Here is a 16,912-nt window from a genome sequence, read left to right as displayed (position 1 = left end):
TAGTTTTTCAGTCCTCGCCCTCCTCCCATCCTCCACCGTCAAGTAGTCCCGGGTGTCTTATTTTTTCCTTCTTTGTGTTCATGTGTACTCAGTGTTTAACTCCCAACTTGTAAGTGAGAACATGCAATATTTGGTTTGCTTCATCCATGTTGCTGCAGAGGACATGAGCTCATTCTTTTTTATGGCTGCATAGTATTCCATGGTATATATGTACCACATTTTCTTTATCCAGTCTACTGTGGATGGGCATCTAGGTTGATTCCGTGTCTTTGCTATTGTGAATAGTGCTGTGTTGGAACATAGGCATGCGTGTGTCTTTATGGTAGAATAATTTATATTCCCTTGGTTATATACCCAGTACTGGGATTGCTGGGTTGAATGGTTGTTCTGTTTTAAGTTCTTTGAGAAATCTCCAGACTGCTTTCCACAGTAGCTGAACTAATTTGCATTCTAACTAGTCCTTTATAAGTGTTGCTTTTTCCTCACAACCTCCCCAGCATCTGTTATTTCTTGACTTTTTAATGGCCATTCTGATTGGTATGAGATGGTATCTCATTGTGGTTTTGATTTGCATTTATCTAATTATTAGTGATATTGAGCTTTTTTAATATGCTTGTTGGCTGCATGTAGTCTTCTTTTGAAAAGTGTCAGTTCATGTCCTTTGCCTATTTTTAATGGAGTTTTTTGTTACTTGCTCATTGACTTGTTTAAGTTCCTCACAGATTGTGGATATTAGGCCTTTGATGGTGGCATAGTTTGCAAATATTTTCTCCCATTCTGTAAGTTGTCTTTTTGCTCTGTTGATAGTTTCTTTTGCTGTGCAGAAGCTCTTTAGTTTAATTAGATTCTACTTGTCAATTTTTTTTTGTTGCAATTACTTTGGGAGTCTTTGCCAGGGCCAATTTCCAGCATGGTATTTCCTAGGTTTTCTCCTAGGGTCTTTGTAGTTGGAGGTTTTACGTTAAATCTGTAATCCACTTTGAGTTGGTTTTTATATATGGTAAAAGAAATGGGTCCAGTTTTAATCTTCTGCATTTTCTGCATATGGATAGCCAGCTATCCCAGTACCATTTATTGAATAGGAAATACTTTCCCCATTGCTTGTTATCATCAGCTTTGTCAAAGATCAGATGCTTGTAGGTGTACAGCTTTATTTCTTTTTTTTTTTTTTTTTTGAGACTTTGGTCTCGCTTTGTCCACCGGGCTAGAGTGCAGTGGAGTGATCTCGGCTTGCTGCAACCTCCGCCTACCAGGTTTGAGCAGTTCTCCTGCCTCAGCCTCCTGGGTAGCTGGGATTACAGGCACACGTCACCACGCCTGGCTTATTTTGTATTTTTAGTAGAGATGGGGTTTCTCCCATGTTGACCAGGCTGGTCTTGAACTCCTGACCTCAGGTGCTCTGCCTGCCTCGGCCTCCCAAAGTGCTGGGATTACAGGCATGAGCCACTGCACCTGGCTGGTGTACAACTTTATTTCTGAGTTCTCTACCTTGTTCCATTGGTCTTTGAATCTGTTTTTGTACCATTTCCATGCTGTTTTAGTTACTGTAACCTTACAGTATAATTTGAAGTTGGGTAATATGATGTCCTGGGCTTTGTTCTTTTTGCTTAGGATTGCTTTGGCTATTTGGGCTTTTTATTGGGTCAAGGTCAGTTTTGGAATATTGTTTTATCTTTGTTTTGTTTTTACTTTTGTTAGTAGATGCTGTGCATGCAAGAATTTTTTTTTTTCCTAATTCTGCGAAGAATGTCATTGGTAGTTTGATAGGAATAGCATTGAATCTGTACTTTGCTTTGGGTAGTATGGCCGTTTTAACAATACTGATTTTTCCTATCCATGAGCATAGAATGTTCCTCCATTTGTTTATGTTGTCTCTGACTTCTTTGAATAGTGTTTTGTAATTTCTTGTTGTAGAGATTTTTCACCTCCCTGATTAGTTGTATTTTATTCTTTTTGTGGCTGTTGTGAATGAAATTGTGTTCTTGATTGGGCTGTCAGCTTGGACATTGTTGGTGTATAGAAATGCTACTGGTTTTTTATATTGATTTTGTATCCTGAAGCTTTGCTGACGTTATCAGAACTCGGAGCCTTTGGGCAGATATTATGGGGTTTTCTAGCTATGGAATCATAATATAGCCTGCAATGAGAGAGAGTTTGACCTCCTCTCTTCCTATTTGGATGCTTTTTATTTCTTTCTCTTGCTTGATTGCTCTGGCTAGGACTTCCAGTACTAGTTGAACGGGAGTGGCAAGAGTGGGCATCCTTGTCTTATTCTGGTTCTCAAGGGAAATGCTTCCAGCTTTTGCCTGTTGAGTATGGTGTTTGCTATGGGTTTATCATAGATGGCTCTTATTATTTTGAGGTATGATCATTCAATGCCTGGTTTGTTGAGGGCTGTTAACGTGAAGGGATGTTGAATTATATCGAAAGCCTTTTTTGCAGCTATTGAAATTTGAAATGATGATGCGGTTTTTGTTTTTAGTTCTGTTTATGTGATGGATCACATTTGTTGATTTGCATATGCGGAACCAACCTTGATTCAAGGAATGAAGCCTACTTGATCATGGTGGATTAGCTTTTTGATGTGCTGCTGGATTTGGTTTGCTAGTATTTCATTTATTTTTACATCTGTGTTCATCGGGGATATTGGCCTGAAGTTTTCTTTCTTCATTGTGTCTTTGCCAGGTTTTGGTATCAGAATGATGCTGGCTTCATAGAATGAGTTAGGGAGGACTCCCTCCTTGATTTTTTGGGAATACTTTCAGTAGTACGATTGGTACCAGCTCTTCTTTAATGTCTGGTGGATTTTGGCTGTGAATCCATCTGGTTCACGGCCTTTTTTGGTTGGTAGGTTTTTAAATTACTGATTCAATTTTGGAACTCGTTATAGGTCTGTCCAGGGTTTCAATTTTTTTCCTGGTTCAATCTCGGGAGATTCTGTGTTTCTAGGAACTTATCCATGACTTCTAGGTTTTCTAGTTGTGTGTGCGTAGAGGTTGAACTTGTATTTTCTGACTTCTGCCACAGCCATCTCCCTCCAGTAGAAGAGATATGACATACTCCCAGTGATTTGGAGGTGCTAGGAAACATAACCTTCTTGTTTGTTTGCTAATGGAAAGGAATTGAGTTTTTTGTTGTTGTTGTTGCTTATAGAGAGAGCTGTATTCCAATGTAGTACAGTAACCTACAGACTGTCTTACCCTGGGCAGACCTGCCAGCACTTAAAATTACAATAAACATTGCTTAAAAGAATTGTATGTGATACAACCAAATACACAAGTACAAAAAAAAATTTTTGTGTGTTTGTGTTTTTCCTTTCTACCCTTTGTTTCTCAGCTGTCCTCCAGGAATGCCTGACTCTACCAGTATTTGGCTTAAAATGAGAAACCTTTGTCTATCCCTTTGATGTTTGTCTGCACAAAAATCAATAACCTGGCTTTCCATTAAAATAGTCCTTAAAGAAGCTAGTTTGTGGAGTCTTTGTTACTTGTGTAAAGCATACATTTTTGATGGTTTACTTTTAAAAGAACTAAATGGTTTCTCTTATACTTTAGTATTTCAGTTTTGCTAGTTTTATGTAATGAGGGACCCCATTCCATAAATGTAAGGATTTGTGAAGGATCTAGGCCCATTTATTAATCCGTATCTTTTTGAAGCATTTTATGAGCATCTGTTAAATTGAAAATATTTAGCTTTATGATTATATTAAGGTTCGAAAATTGTCCAATCCTAAAATGTATTTTCCTTTTTTAGTTTTTTTTTTTTTTTTTTTTTAATTAGTGTAGACACTGACTTTTCATTCTCCCCTTGGTGCTGCATGTCCCTGTGCGATCGGGGTTTTGTGGTGGCAGTAGAAGCTCCCTTATCACCTTTTGTGTAGAGGAGCCTCTGGGGAGAAAGCAGCGCCCTGAAAATGCTTTCTGGTGCAATTTCAGGTTTAAGAAGCTCGCTCCCATTTGGCTTTTCCTGTGGATGGCTGGACTGCTCCAAGAACATTCCTCCAGTTACAGCCATTTTGTCGTTTTTCCTTTTGGGAAATACTTTGTGTGTACCTTTATTATGGGTTTTGATGGTGGAGCTGAGAGGCCCCAAGTTTTGGGATTGGAGCCACAGTTTCTTCTCTTACTTGTATCTTCCCCAGCGTCTTACTCAGCAGCTCCCACTGTGCTGTGACGCCCTAGAATGTATCATTTCGAAATGTCACAGCTGCCACTAGGTCATATGGGAGCGTGGAGCTGGCTGGGGAGAGGTGCAGGTCAGTGGTGGGTTTTTGTTCCCGCATTGGATCTTTGAAGAAAATGTAAAAGTGGCACTCTTATTTTCAATCCAAATATTAATATATTGTATTTTCCAAAAGCATAATGAGTGAATGAAATTGTGGTTTAAGAGGCTGTGCTTTTCAAGTGTAGGTCCTGTGGCCTTAGTAGCAAGGGGTAAGCCTCCTGGCAGGATGAGGGGGCTTGGCGGGTGTGTTAAATATTGGTGGGGTGTGGGTCAGCTTCCCGTTTGGACTTGGCTCTCTCAACCTCCATACTATGAAACAGTCCTTTGACTTAAATTCAGTGTGGCAGGTCACCTTTAAAACTGGGGCTTTCGTAAACTGCTTCAATAACCCTTTATGACTCTTAATTGGGGGTAGCTAAGCAGTGGGTAATTTTGATATACCATATGTCCTGTAGCACAACAGGGCAAGATGATGGAGATTTCCAGGAGTCTTCTACTGGAAATCTTGTCTTACCAAGTCAAGCCCCTGCCCATGGCGTTATTTCTTACATATTTTTTTCTTATGTAAGTACTTCTTAGCAAGAAAGAAAATAGGTTTAATAATGTTTACATTTTGATCATTGTTTCTTACATGTGTTGCCAGAGGAACACATGCTTATAGTTTTGTTTTGAAAATGAAATTCCTGTGGAAAGGGCATTACAATGCCAGCCCCTGTCATTTCTAGCCCTCTTATCCCCGAGCTCATCTGCAGTGTGTCAGGTCTGGCTTCTCTAACCAAAAAAGGCAAAGAATGTGTAAGCCCTGCTCCCTTCAGCAGATTGTCTGGGTGCTCCGTGATGGGTGGAGTTCATGGTGTCAGCTGGATCCACAGGAAGCAGGGAAATGTTATAGACACGTTTTCTCCTGCAAGTTTAGAGAGTCTGCGCAGCAAGATTCCAAAGCTTTGCCAGGAGCGTAAATCCTAGGCTTTATCTCAGAACTACACATTGGGCCTTACCCTCTACATTGTAAACATTTCTCGACAGTCAAATAAACCCAGGCAGTTTCTCGAAGGTGCCTGCCACCTTCTCCACCTCCCCTTCTTGAGGATCCAGACACAGGTTTGCTGCAGCAAGTCAGATATGATTCTTCCCTATTCAGGGCCCCCCACCACCCCACGGCTCTTCTGGGCTGGAGCAAGGTTGCCACAGTAGATACTTGCCGCTGAATGGAAGTCCCACCTCAGTCCCCCACCTCTCAGTATAAATAATGCATGCACTGGAGAGGAATAGCAACGAGACTGCCTGGGCTTGCCTTGTCTTCTCTTGCATAAGATTGGTCATGGAGGAAAGGCACCCTCTGAAGATGAGAGTACTGGAGAGAGCCTTGTGCGCTGTGGTTGAGAAGAGTGCGCTGGTCGGGAGAGGAGACTGATGGGCAAGAACGCTACAGTAGGGTCATCCTGCAGCTGTAAATGGCACAGGACTGGAGCTCTTGAATTCCAGTTCTAGGCAAGGAGCGTGGGTGTTGGATGAAAGGCTTAGTCCTGTGTTACATACAAGAGTAAAGTATCTGAAACAAGAAGCACGTGACCACCTGGGCACATCATTTTTCTCCCTGAGTGGTACTTGGTGTACTAAAGAGATCATGGGTGCAGCACACTTAGACGAGGTAGAAGAATCTGAGTGGGTTTCGTCACGTTGGAGTTGGTTTTTGTGGGATGTGGAAAAGAGGCCCGGATTTCTTCTGAGAGCAGGAGTAGCTGAGGAGCCCTCTGGCAGCAGAGCTCGTGAACTGCACTTGTGTGAGAAGGCAAGCTGGTAAATTGAGACACGAGATTCTTGGATTTTTCTGAGACCTTTCTCCTTCATCTCTCGAGACCCAAAGAGAATAACCTGAAAAGGCAGCTAGTGAGGATCTGCAAGACCCAACTGAGAGAGCTTAAGAACCGGAGAATTCAGAGGCAGGTGAAGGCTGGAGTTGTGTTTAGGGGAGTTTTGTTTGGCATCACTCCTTTGGCTCACTGCAGTCTCCGCCTCCTGGACTCAAGCAATCTTCCCACCTCAGCCTCCGGAGTAGCTGGAACTTATAAGCGTGTGCCACCACGCTTGGCTAATTTAGCATTTTTTGTAGAGATGGGATTTTGCCATGTTACCCAGGCAGGTCTTGGACTCCTGGGCACAAGTGATCCACCTGCCTCAGCCTCCCAAAGTATTGGGATTACAGGCGTGAACCACCTTGTCTAGCCCGGAGTCACTGTTAATTTCTTTTGTTGGTCCATGGCAAGGTTTGCAGATGACTTTGTTTGGAAAGCCTGAATCTGTTTGTAAAAGCAGGGGTGGGGAGTGGGAAATCACAGTGTTACTACTTGAGTCTGTTTAGTGGACTATAAAAATTACTATAGCCTTAGTGTAACCTAATGAGAGCTTGTCATGAATTCCAGCCTGCTTGCCTCTCTTCAGGAAATTAATCTGGGTCATTTGACTGTCCCAGTTAAACAGGTACATGTTTTAACAGTTTAAAAGGCAATTGCTACCTGTATTTGGTTATTCCGAGTATATACCCAGTTGTCCTTGCCGATACATTTAAACCTCTTAGCCTACAGATCTTTTCTTTGTACCAGCCTCAGTGTTTTGTGTTTTTTATTTTTTTGTGGAGACAGGGTCTCACTGTATTTCCCTGGCTGGTCTTGAACTCCTGGCCTCAAGCAGTCCTTCTGCCTCAGCCTCTAAAAGCACTGGGATTAAAGGCATGAGCCACCGTGCCCGGGCCAGCCTTGATGTTTATTAATCCTTTTCAGTGACAGTCTCACTGTCACTCTTGCTTTTCTCTAGTGATTCCTTCCTCCTACGCCTGCTCTTACAATAGGCGTCCCTACGAGAAGAGTCACCCAGTGGCATGTAGAGCTCTGGGCAGGATCCGTCCACTTCCAGAGTGGCCTGAAGACTGGAACACATTTCTTTTTAGTTAAATGAGTTTCTTCGGTAATGTCCGGAATATAATATCAGCCTAAGCATGATACATAGGAATCCCCTGTACCCCACCCTATACCCCCTTCCAAACAGAAAAGCGTTTTTTGGGGTTTGTTTTGTTTGTTTTGTTTTTTTTTTGACACGGAGTCTCGCTGTTGCCCAGGCTGGAGTGCAATGGCGCAATCTTAGCTCACTGCAACCTCTGCCTCCCAGGTTCAAGCAATTTCTTCTGCCTCAGCCTCCTGAGTAGCTGGGATTAACAGGCACCCGCCACCCCACCCAGCTAACTTTTGTAGTTTTTAGTAGAGACGAAGTTTCGCCATATTGGCCAGGCTGGTCTTGAACTCCTGACCTCAGGAGATCTTGCCCGCCTCGGCCTCCCAAAGTGTTGGGATTACAGGTGTGAGCCACCGCGTCTGGCCACAACTGGGATTTTTAAAGAAATTCCCTAGGAGAAAGTTAGTTGAACTTAAGGTGGTGTCTAATTAGATCAAAGTGCCTTCCATTTTAGCTTCAGTGAACTTGCCAGGTTGGTCTGATGATAACTCAAGAGTAAGGAGTCTTGGATTCTGATCCCAGCTCAGCTTCTAGAGACTCGGTGGTTTTCAAACTGTTCTTGAGAGACTCTGTTCAACTGAAGGGCTCCCTAGTTGCCAAGAGTGGTTGGCTCTGAGTCGAGGTGGCTTTGATTTGTCAGCTTTGGTCAGAGAATTCAGGTGGGGGCAGGAAGTCCCTGTTGTGTAGTTGTTTTGCCATTTTACCCTTTTTGTACCTTCAGTTCAGGAGAAGTTTATTAGATGAATCCATGTCCAGAAATAGAGAATTAGTCACCTTCATCCTATATATTAATTTCCCTTGAAGTATAAACAGCCAAAGAAGAAGAGTACTTGTGGGAGAAAGGGGGTTCAGATCCTCAAATCTGAAAATAGTTTTCAACTTCAAGAGCGTGAAAGGTAACTGTTAACCGAAGTCTTAGTCTCAGGAGTTACTTCATGTGGCATGCTTATGCCTGATGTTATGTTTTAGATATGGCTCATTCATTCGGCACATGTGCTGGATGCCTACTGTTTGCTGGACACTGCAGAGCCTGGTGGATGCTGGGGGAAGCAGATGGGTCTCGTCCTGGCCTCCAGGAGCTTACTAGTTAAATGTGGGAGTCATTGCTAATCATTTACTTAAGTCATTGTTTAATTTTAGTTGTAGTAAGTTTACAAAGGAAAGAAATGGGCTGCTAGGAGAGCTCACTCTCTACCGTTTTCTGTTCCTTTGTGGACTGCGTGAGGAGCTGTCATTGTGGATGGGAGACCGATTGCCTGCAGTAATGGGGAGAGGATATGCCTGGTTCCCTCCTCTCACTCCTTGCTTGGACTTTGGTCTTTACAACTTGAACTAAGTGTTCTTCATTTGACCTTTTTCCTGCCTCATTATTCTTCCCATTCTTTAGCTTCTACTTTCTGCCTCTTCAGGTGTGCATGAGGGATCTGGTATCAAGGAATTTAGAAGTTGAAAAGAAGTGTTATGGTCCAGTTCCCTCACTTTTCAGATATGGAAAAAGGGAACACATCCACGGTCACACAGCAGGTTAGAGGTAGAACCAGGACTAAATCTAGGTCTCTGCCTCTCAGCCCAGTGCTTCTTGTTATATTCCTGCAGGAAGGGCTTCCTAAGTCAGCAAGGGCCCAGCCTTAGGGACCTATTTACCCTTGCAGAGACACCAAGAGGACAAAAAATAAGCCCAAGGGGGCCAACAGCCCCAGACTTCACATGGCCTAGGGTTGTTTTCTGTATATCTTGGCAGATGTATCAAGAGTACCTTTTTCTGGGAGCTGAGGAAAGAGAAAAAAAATGCCCCATTCCTGTCATTAGGGGATTCGTATTCTAGAGGATCGTAGAAGTCTCTCATGTGTGGAGAGAGCATAGAGCAGCTTGCTAGGGGCTCAGGTACACTCCCTGTGTGAGGGGGAGCTCCGGAGCAGGAGGAGATGGGGAGTCGTTTCCTGGATGCAGAGCAAGGATTTTCCTAGAGAGGTGGAGTCCAGATAGTCCGAGGAGCAGAGGAGTGGAGGCCAGGCTTTCCTAGGGCTAGGAGAAGAGAGAGACCCCCTCCAGGCTCGCAGGGAGTCCTGAAAAAATGGTCCACACAAAGAGGGTTAGGAGGTTGTGAGAAACACCTTGGCAGGGGCTGATTTTGCAAGACCTTGAGCTCTGCTCTGAAGGACCAGATCACAGAGCTAGTGGGTGCCGTGCCTCACTTTCTCAAGGGAGTGGTTTCATGAAAGCTGGGCTTTCGGGAGAGAAGTCTGATGGCATTTTAGGAGCCCTAGGGGTCAGGAGGCCTCACCAGGGATTTACTGCAGTGACTCAGTCATGGAATGAGGAGGCCCTGGTCACAGGGAGTAGCAGTGGGGTATTTTGAGCTTCTATAGTGTTTGTTTGCAAAACATGATAAATTTAGGTTAATCTCCAACCTTTGACATAGAAAGTGTAACTTCACTGTGTTTTTTCTAGCCGTGTCTAGGTGGAGTCCGCAAAGAAACTGTGAGGCTCAGGTGTCTGTATTTTATTGTATAAGGCATTTTGAAACTTTTGAGAATGGACAAAAAGAATGCAAATACTAAGTGTCACTTCTTTTTACTTCCAAATCTCAACCCTAAGTTGAATACCATTTAATTCACTGTTGCCAATATTGTACTCTACGTTCCTTTTTTGATAGAAAGTTTTGCCTTTTGAGCATTTGAAGCCCTAGCTTTGTGATATAGCTGAGCAGGGTGGGCAGGCTGGTTGGGACAAGGAAGAACATGAGGATGAGAGTAACTGCCCCAGCTCCAGCAGCACCCAGGCCCTCGGCACGCACAGACTTAACGGTATTGTCTTCTCTTTGTCTCCTTAGGAATACAAACAGAAGCTTGCGCGAGTAACCCAGGTCCGCAAGGAACTGAAATCCCATATTCAGAGCTTGCCAGACCTCTCACTGCTGCCCAACGTCACAGGGGGCTTAGCCCCCCTGCCCTCTGCTGGGGACCTCTTTTCAACTGACTAGGATGGGTGTCATGTCCCAGATTTCTGTTTGTACCAGCAGAAAGAAGAGGTCAAGTCATGGTTGGAAATAACCTTCTAGCCCCTGGTTCTGTCCCTTCTTCCGCCCAGCCCCCCAGCCTCAAGAAAGAACCTCAGACTCTGATTCTCCTCTTCAGCCTCTCATTTTGAGCACAGTTCAGAACAGTGGCGACTGGAATCTGGTTTATATTCATATTTGCAAAGACTACAGACTTTTTCTCCCACTTCATATTTTCATGCGCCCCTGTTGGTTTTCCATTCTTAACTCTCTCCTTATACCTAAGAAGTTATGAAGATCATGCGTACTTCTGGAAGCTTTCAAAAGAATCTTGTCCCTCATGACAGCATTTTGTCATGAAAGCAGCTTCTCCTTTCTGAGCTGGGCTTGTTCAGGTTCGGTGTGGGCTTCCACTAAGGCACTTGTCCTGGAGATGTTGGCTCTCCCAGCTACATCTGCCCCAAAAGGTTGGAGGCACAGCTGTCGTAGCATTGCCATAAAGAGTTTGCCAAATCTCTGATCCTCCCTTTCCATTACTTCTGCTAGTGATGCACAAAGATTAGGTGCATTTATTTTGTAAACAGATTGGAGAATCTAGCAATAAGATTCAAAGCTAATCTGGAGCATAAAGGCACAGTTCAGAGACAGAGTAACAGGGAACACAAGCATGAATTAAAAGTAATTTATTTGCTTCAAGTTCCTGGATACAACCTTCCCACACCGCACTGCTCCACTGTCGGAGCACGTTCTGAAAAACAGGATGCCTTGATCCCTGGTGGGTGCGAAGGCAGTTGTTAGGGGTGGCAGACATTGGTGGGCTCCAAAAGATGAAGGCCCCACACACAGGTGTGCTGCATTTGGGCTCTGTGTGGGTGTTACTTGGACCCTTTCTTCTGGGAGTAGGGTACACACTAACGTTTAATCCACTGTCTGGGTGCATGTCCACAGTATGGTGACTAAACTCGAGTATCACTGCAAATAGGACGCTGAGCAGGTCCGTCTGTCAGGTCACACCACTGCACAGGTCCTTGTCCCCACACGATGGGGAGTACTTGCATCAGATGTTATTGAATAGCTCGGGCAGTGGAAGCAGGGAGTTGGGTATATTAATTGGGGGTTTTAATTCTATTATCATGTCAGCTGACATTATGACTATATAATGTAGTTAGAGACGATTTTTATCTTGCTTATAGTAAAGGTTCAGCCTGCCAATTATAAATCATTTTAATTTGGCAGGCTTATTTTTGACATTGGAAAGGGCAGAAAGCGATTTGCCCCAGTAGTGTAATAGGAGTTATAGACCAGAGGCTGAAACCCAAACTATATAAAAAGGAATTCCGTGGAGGGGGCTTTGTAATCTCCATTAATTTGTGTTGCTATCTCCAGGATCACCAAAAATTACATGTAATTTTACATGTTAAACACATTGAAACATAATCTATGTTTATAAAGCGTAACGGGCTTCCCTTCCAGAAGCTCTCATGCTTGTCATGAAGTGAGAACAATGAAAAGTCGTAGCAGATACTCAGTTTAACTCTGTGTAGAACCTAGTAGTGTTTGAGCTGTTATTCCAATTTGAATTCAGACTGTGTGTTGTTTGCTTATTGACACTGCCGTTGTTCTGTCACTGTTAAATTAATGAGTCTATAAGGTTTTTCTTCCAGAGGCCATAGGTGACATCACTAAAATTGCAAGATCAATTGTAATCTTTGCTGCTGCTGCACTCCCCAACCTCTCCCCCGCCCCCTGTGGTGTGCTGCTTTCTAGATGAGCGTGTTTCGGAGCAGGCCCATCTTGGACACTCTATGCTTTCACCAAGGAAGTGAGATCTGACCAGCCACAATCCAGCCGAAAGAGGATCATAGATATTTGCTCTGATCAGCTAGATGAAAATGTAACAGAATGGATTTAGCCCACTGCTCTGTTTTATCCAACTGAGTCTCTGACCAGCAATTGGTGCATAATTATTACAGCAAAAGTAAGAAATGAAACTAGCAATTATGTAAATGAATGTGTTGGCCTCTTAATACCTGTTACTAGTGAACTTCCTGTGAGGAAGTTAGTTTTTTGTTTTGATGAAATGCTTTGGTTTTTTAAATCTTAATTCTGCTGTCCACATCCTCCCAAAGTGTGCTTACTTCATTTGTTTAATTTAAATGAACCTTCCTCCTTGTATGTATGAGGTGACTTGGTGGGTGGGGTGGGTGGTTTTTGTTTTTGTGTTTTTTCTTTCTTAGGGCATCTGTAGGCCTCAAAGGACCTTTCCTTTAGGTCATATTCCTCAGAAAGTCTTCAATCTTCCCTTGTTTTTGTTTGTTTGTTTTTCTTAAAGAATATTTTCAAAGCTAAAATTTGTATATTAATTTAGGACTATTTAGAAGTATAGGCTGTCATTGGCGGCAGCAGTATATTCTGAAATGTCTCATAGATATATATTTTTGAATAAAGATGGTGTTGTTGAACAACATTGTGTGATTTTTTTTTTAAACCTACCCTGTTACTGAAAACAGTGCCTTTCTTTGTAAGCAGTGGTTGATTAGTAATCACCAATAGAGAATGTGCTGTCTGCACAGAATATTGTCCCTTGGGAGTTTTTGTGTCTGTTAGTGGCACATAAATACTCAGCACTTACATAGTATTTTCTGGTTCTTTCCAGGGGCTTAATTAGCTTTAATTAGGCAATCCACACAGTACCCATGAGAGGTGCCGCCATAGTTTTACCCCTGTTGTACAGAAGTGGGAACTGGTGGAGAGAGGTTCAATGACTCTTCCCCCGTACTTCACAGCCAATCTCTGACAGATTAAAACTTGGAAGTTCTTTGATTTTCGCGCCTTTGTTCACACCAGTAGGCCTCCTGAGAGCGATTTGATTTTGGCAGTGCAGGGAAAGCCACTCTGAACAGGAAAAAGACAAAAAATGAGATAATTGCAAACCCAAGTGGTGTGTCTCCTAAAAACAGTCATAGCTCTCCTTTGTCCTTTTCACTGGTACATGGAGTGAAAGCATATTGACTCTGTATTGCTGGTTAAAGCTCTCAAAATAACAAAAAATGGTTTGAATTAGGTCCTTTTGAAGCAAGCGATATGTTTGAAAGGATCATAAACCTGTCCACTGGGTAATGGCAGCATCTGCCAGAAGAAATGGGTTTATCTGTTTGTCTTATGGTGCAAAAACCTTTGTAGTAAGTGTGGTTCAAGACTGCAACCCAAATAAGTCCAGTATTAGGAAAATTGAGACTGTATTACCCAAGTTCTGTCTTAAAATATGAAAGTTGGATGTTATATGTGAACCTCAAGAGACAAGATCTCCTTCTGTGTCCCCAGGTTTCATGGCCTAATTTCTTCACTTCTGGCTATAAATAGTAAGTCCATGATTCTTCTGGTTTAATTAGCACTTCAGGCTACAAAATGACTTTGAGGTCTCAGAGCTGAAGACAGAGCTACCGGAGAGTCCATGAATCTGTCAAAATGCTTATCCTTTGGGATTAGAGCCATTAACTCTGTGACTTTCCTGGGCAAGGTATTTTCCTCTCTGGGCCTCAGTTTTCTTTTCTTTTCTTTTCTTTTTTTTTTTTTTTTTCTTTTTGAGACAAGATCTAACTCTTGCCCATGGTGGTGCAGCCTTAACTCACTGCAGCCTCAATCTGCTCGGCTCAAGCTATCCTCCTACCGCAGCCTCTCAAGTAGCTAGGACTACAGGCATCTACCACCACGCCTGGCCAATTGTTTTCTTTTCTTGACTTTTCTTTTTTAGAGATAAGGTCTCCCTATGTTGTCTAGGCTTGTCTCGAATTCTTGGGCTCAAGCAGTCCCCCTGCCTTGACCTCCCAAAGTGCTGGGATTACAGGCATGAGCCACCACAGCCAGCCTCAGCTTTCTTATCTGTGAAATGTAGTATTGGACTAAATTATTTCTAGGCTTGCTGCGAGCCCTAAAGGCATATGATTGTTGTGCTGCATAAGAAGCATACGGGACCAAAGTCTCTGAGAACTCTGGATAGCATATCCTGGGCGCGCAGTACTATTTGTTAAAGAAATGAATAGTATCACCATTGTGCTGTGTATACATAGGAAACCCTGGAGACCATAGTCTGTAAAGATCAGGACACAGGAGACAGTGCCACAACCAGGAAGATGGGAGTAAACACAGTAGTTCACTGCACAAAATTTGTGTTTGGTTTATTTGGGATCTTTAAGAAAAAGCCATTTGCTAGCATGGTTTCCTCTTTTACTTTCTCCTGGAATAATTCATCTGGCTAAAGCTCATCTCTCACTGCTACCTCTGTAGGATTTTCCATTTAAAAATCATGCTTCCGCTCTGAGGCACAGATGCAATTAAGAATCCATTATTCTCCTGTACAGTAGGTTGGGATGCATACAGCTTTCTGTAGTGTTGAAATCCCAGTGTGTTCCATTTGTTTAGACTCTGAAATAGTTGTTTTGCATTAAAACTTCATTTCCACCATTGGTTTGATAAATATTAAAATTAGCAGGAACCCATTTATCTAGTATTTTTTGTGAATAAGAGGCAGCTGTGGTGAGTGATAACTCATATCTTCTCATCTCCTCTCACTGTGACGACCTTGGGCAAGTCACTCAGCCCTTGGGGACCTCAGCTGCTGCTTACAGGAAATGAGTGGGGTTGATGACATAACCTCTGAAGTCCTTTCCAGATCTGAAGTCCTGTGACTAGGTTTTCAGAATATTTCTTCCCACAGAGAATCTTAAACTCAGTACCTGAATAATGTACTCCATAGATTTTAAAATACCATCTATACAAATTCTTAGTTATGAAATAGATAAAGTAGTTACGAACATACTTGATAATAACTGAGATGTTTGTAAAAAGGGCCTAGTGCTTTGGTACAAATTAGGGACTCAGTGGTGGCTGTTACTATGTTAAATAACGAATGCAGGTATTTATAAACACATGTAACAAGATTAAAATAGATGTTTGCTGGAAGGAGTAATAGAGACCACATGGCTAGACCATCTGCAGCATTTACAACAGAGCGGTCAAAAACCTGTCATTCTCAACCCCCCTCACCCACATTAAGGGTGTGAAGAGTCAGGAGTTAAGATAAAGGAAGAGGATTTGGGGTGAGAATTATTTGAAAAGAGCCATTGGCATGTTTGGCGTCTCCCTGGTGGGAGCAGTGGGTGCCACCTACACTTCATCTCAAGGCTAGGGAAAAGGGCCTCCACGGAGCTTAGTATGTATCCCTGATCTGATGGATTAAACAGACCCCTGCCTGGAAAAGTCTAAAGGATGAGATGCCAGTGCTGGCTAAGTTTGATGACGAACAAAGGGAGAGTCTGGGTGCAGTCTCCACTCCTAGAGTTTGTCAGGGCAGAGCAGGCATGTAGAACTGGCCTGCATCCTGGGGTGATAGAGCCTGGGCAAGAGGCTAGGGGTTTCAAGGAGACAAACTTCAGACTCGCAGTGCTGAGGAAGGAGTAGAGAGCAAAGAGCCAGGGAGAAAGCCTCACCCCAAGAGACCCCAGGTGATGGGAGATGAGGATGGGAGACTGGGGGAAGGGAGGAGAGGAACCACTGCAAGGAGCATCTGAGGAGCCTGTGGGGGAAGGAAGCTGTTAAACTTTTGTCCAGCAGCGCCCAGTCACCACCACCACACCTTAAGTAAGGACTGTCTCTTGCTACTTCTTCACTCCCACTGCTCTGTCCTTAAACAAGGGAGGCCTCACTTCCCGGATGCTGGCCTCCTGCCCCCAGCACACCCAGAGGAGTCACCTTCACATGATAGGCTATTTTGATTATAATGGGATTGCACATTTGCATCTCTGAAATGAGACTGTTTGCACTTTAAGTGTGACTACAGGAATTTTTTAAAATAAAAATGACTAGAGAAGTTATGGAGGCCTGGGTTTGACTTTGAGAGTTAGACAATACATTTAGAGGATACATGAGCACCACGAATTGGATTTCAAGGGACATTAGGAGACAAAGTTGCTTTGCGATTGCAGTTCCCCAATCCTGCTTGTGTACTGTGCTGGTTACACACATATGATTCATTCTAAGACCTTTAATTCTTGGTTCACCTTTCCATTTTTGTTACTTAAAAAGTTCATTTCCACAACCTCAGTTTGTTCATTAAATTGTGAATTCATAATCCTATGTATACGTGAACATATTTTTCAAAATTGTGGTAAAATACGTATAACATAAATTTACTATTTTAGCCGGGCCCGATGGCTCATGCCTGTAATCCCAGCACTTTGGGAGGCCGAGGAAGGTGGATCACCTGAGGTCAGGAGTTCAAGACCAGCCTGGCCAACATGGTGAAACCCCATCTCTAATAAAAAAAATACAAAACTTAGCGAGATGTGGTGGTGCACGCCTATAATCCCAGCTACTCGGGAGGCTGAGGCAGGAGAATCACTTGAACCTGGGAGATGGGAGATGGAGTGACCCAAGATTGCGCCCCTGCACTCCAGCCTGGGTGACAAGAGCGAAACTCCATCTCAAAAAATAAATTACTATTTTAAAGTGTACAATTTAGTGGCATTTAGCACATCTGTAATGTGCAACTGTCACCAGGATCTAGTTCCAGAACATTCTCATCCCCCTAATAGGAAACCCTGTACACATTAAGCTTACTCCTATTATCCCCTACTCCCAGGCCCTGGCAACTACTAACCTGCTTTCTATCCCTATGAAATT

General features: G+C 43.1%; 1 protein-coding gene across 2 annotated transcripts in view; it reads left to right on the top strand.

Annotated features, from left to right (window-relative positions):
* Positions 1-12,696, top strand: part of RPRD1B (regulation of nuclear pre-mRNA domain containing 1B) — a 58,729-nt gene extending 46,033 nt beyond the window's left edge. For both annotated transcript variants that reach the window (XM_025398322.1, XM_025398321.1), the window contains one exon: positions 10,067-12,696. In XM_025398322.1, coding sequence (XP_025254107.1) covers positions 10,067-10,216 — 150 coding nt within the window. In that variant the 3' untranslated portion in view covers positions 10,217-12,696. The remainder of the gene's footprint in view (positions 1-10,066) is intronic.
* Positions 12,697-16,912: the final 4,216 nt, after the last annotated feature.

The sequence above is a fragment of the Theropithecus gelada genome, chromosome 10, assembly GCF_003255815.1.
Source record: "Theropithecus gelada isolate Dixy chromosome 10, Tgel_1.0, whole genome shotgun sequence".
Classification (NCBI taxonomy): Eukaryota; Metazoa; Chordata; class Mammalia; order Primates; family Cercopithecidae; genus Theropithecus; species Theropithecus gelada.
Note: the sequence above shows the minus strand (reverse complement) of the source record. Positions and strands in the feature narration are given on the sequence as shown.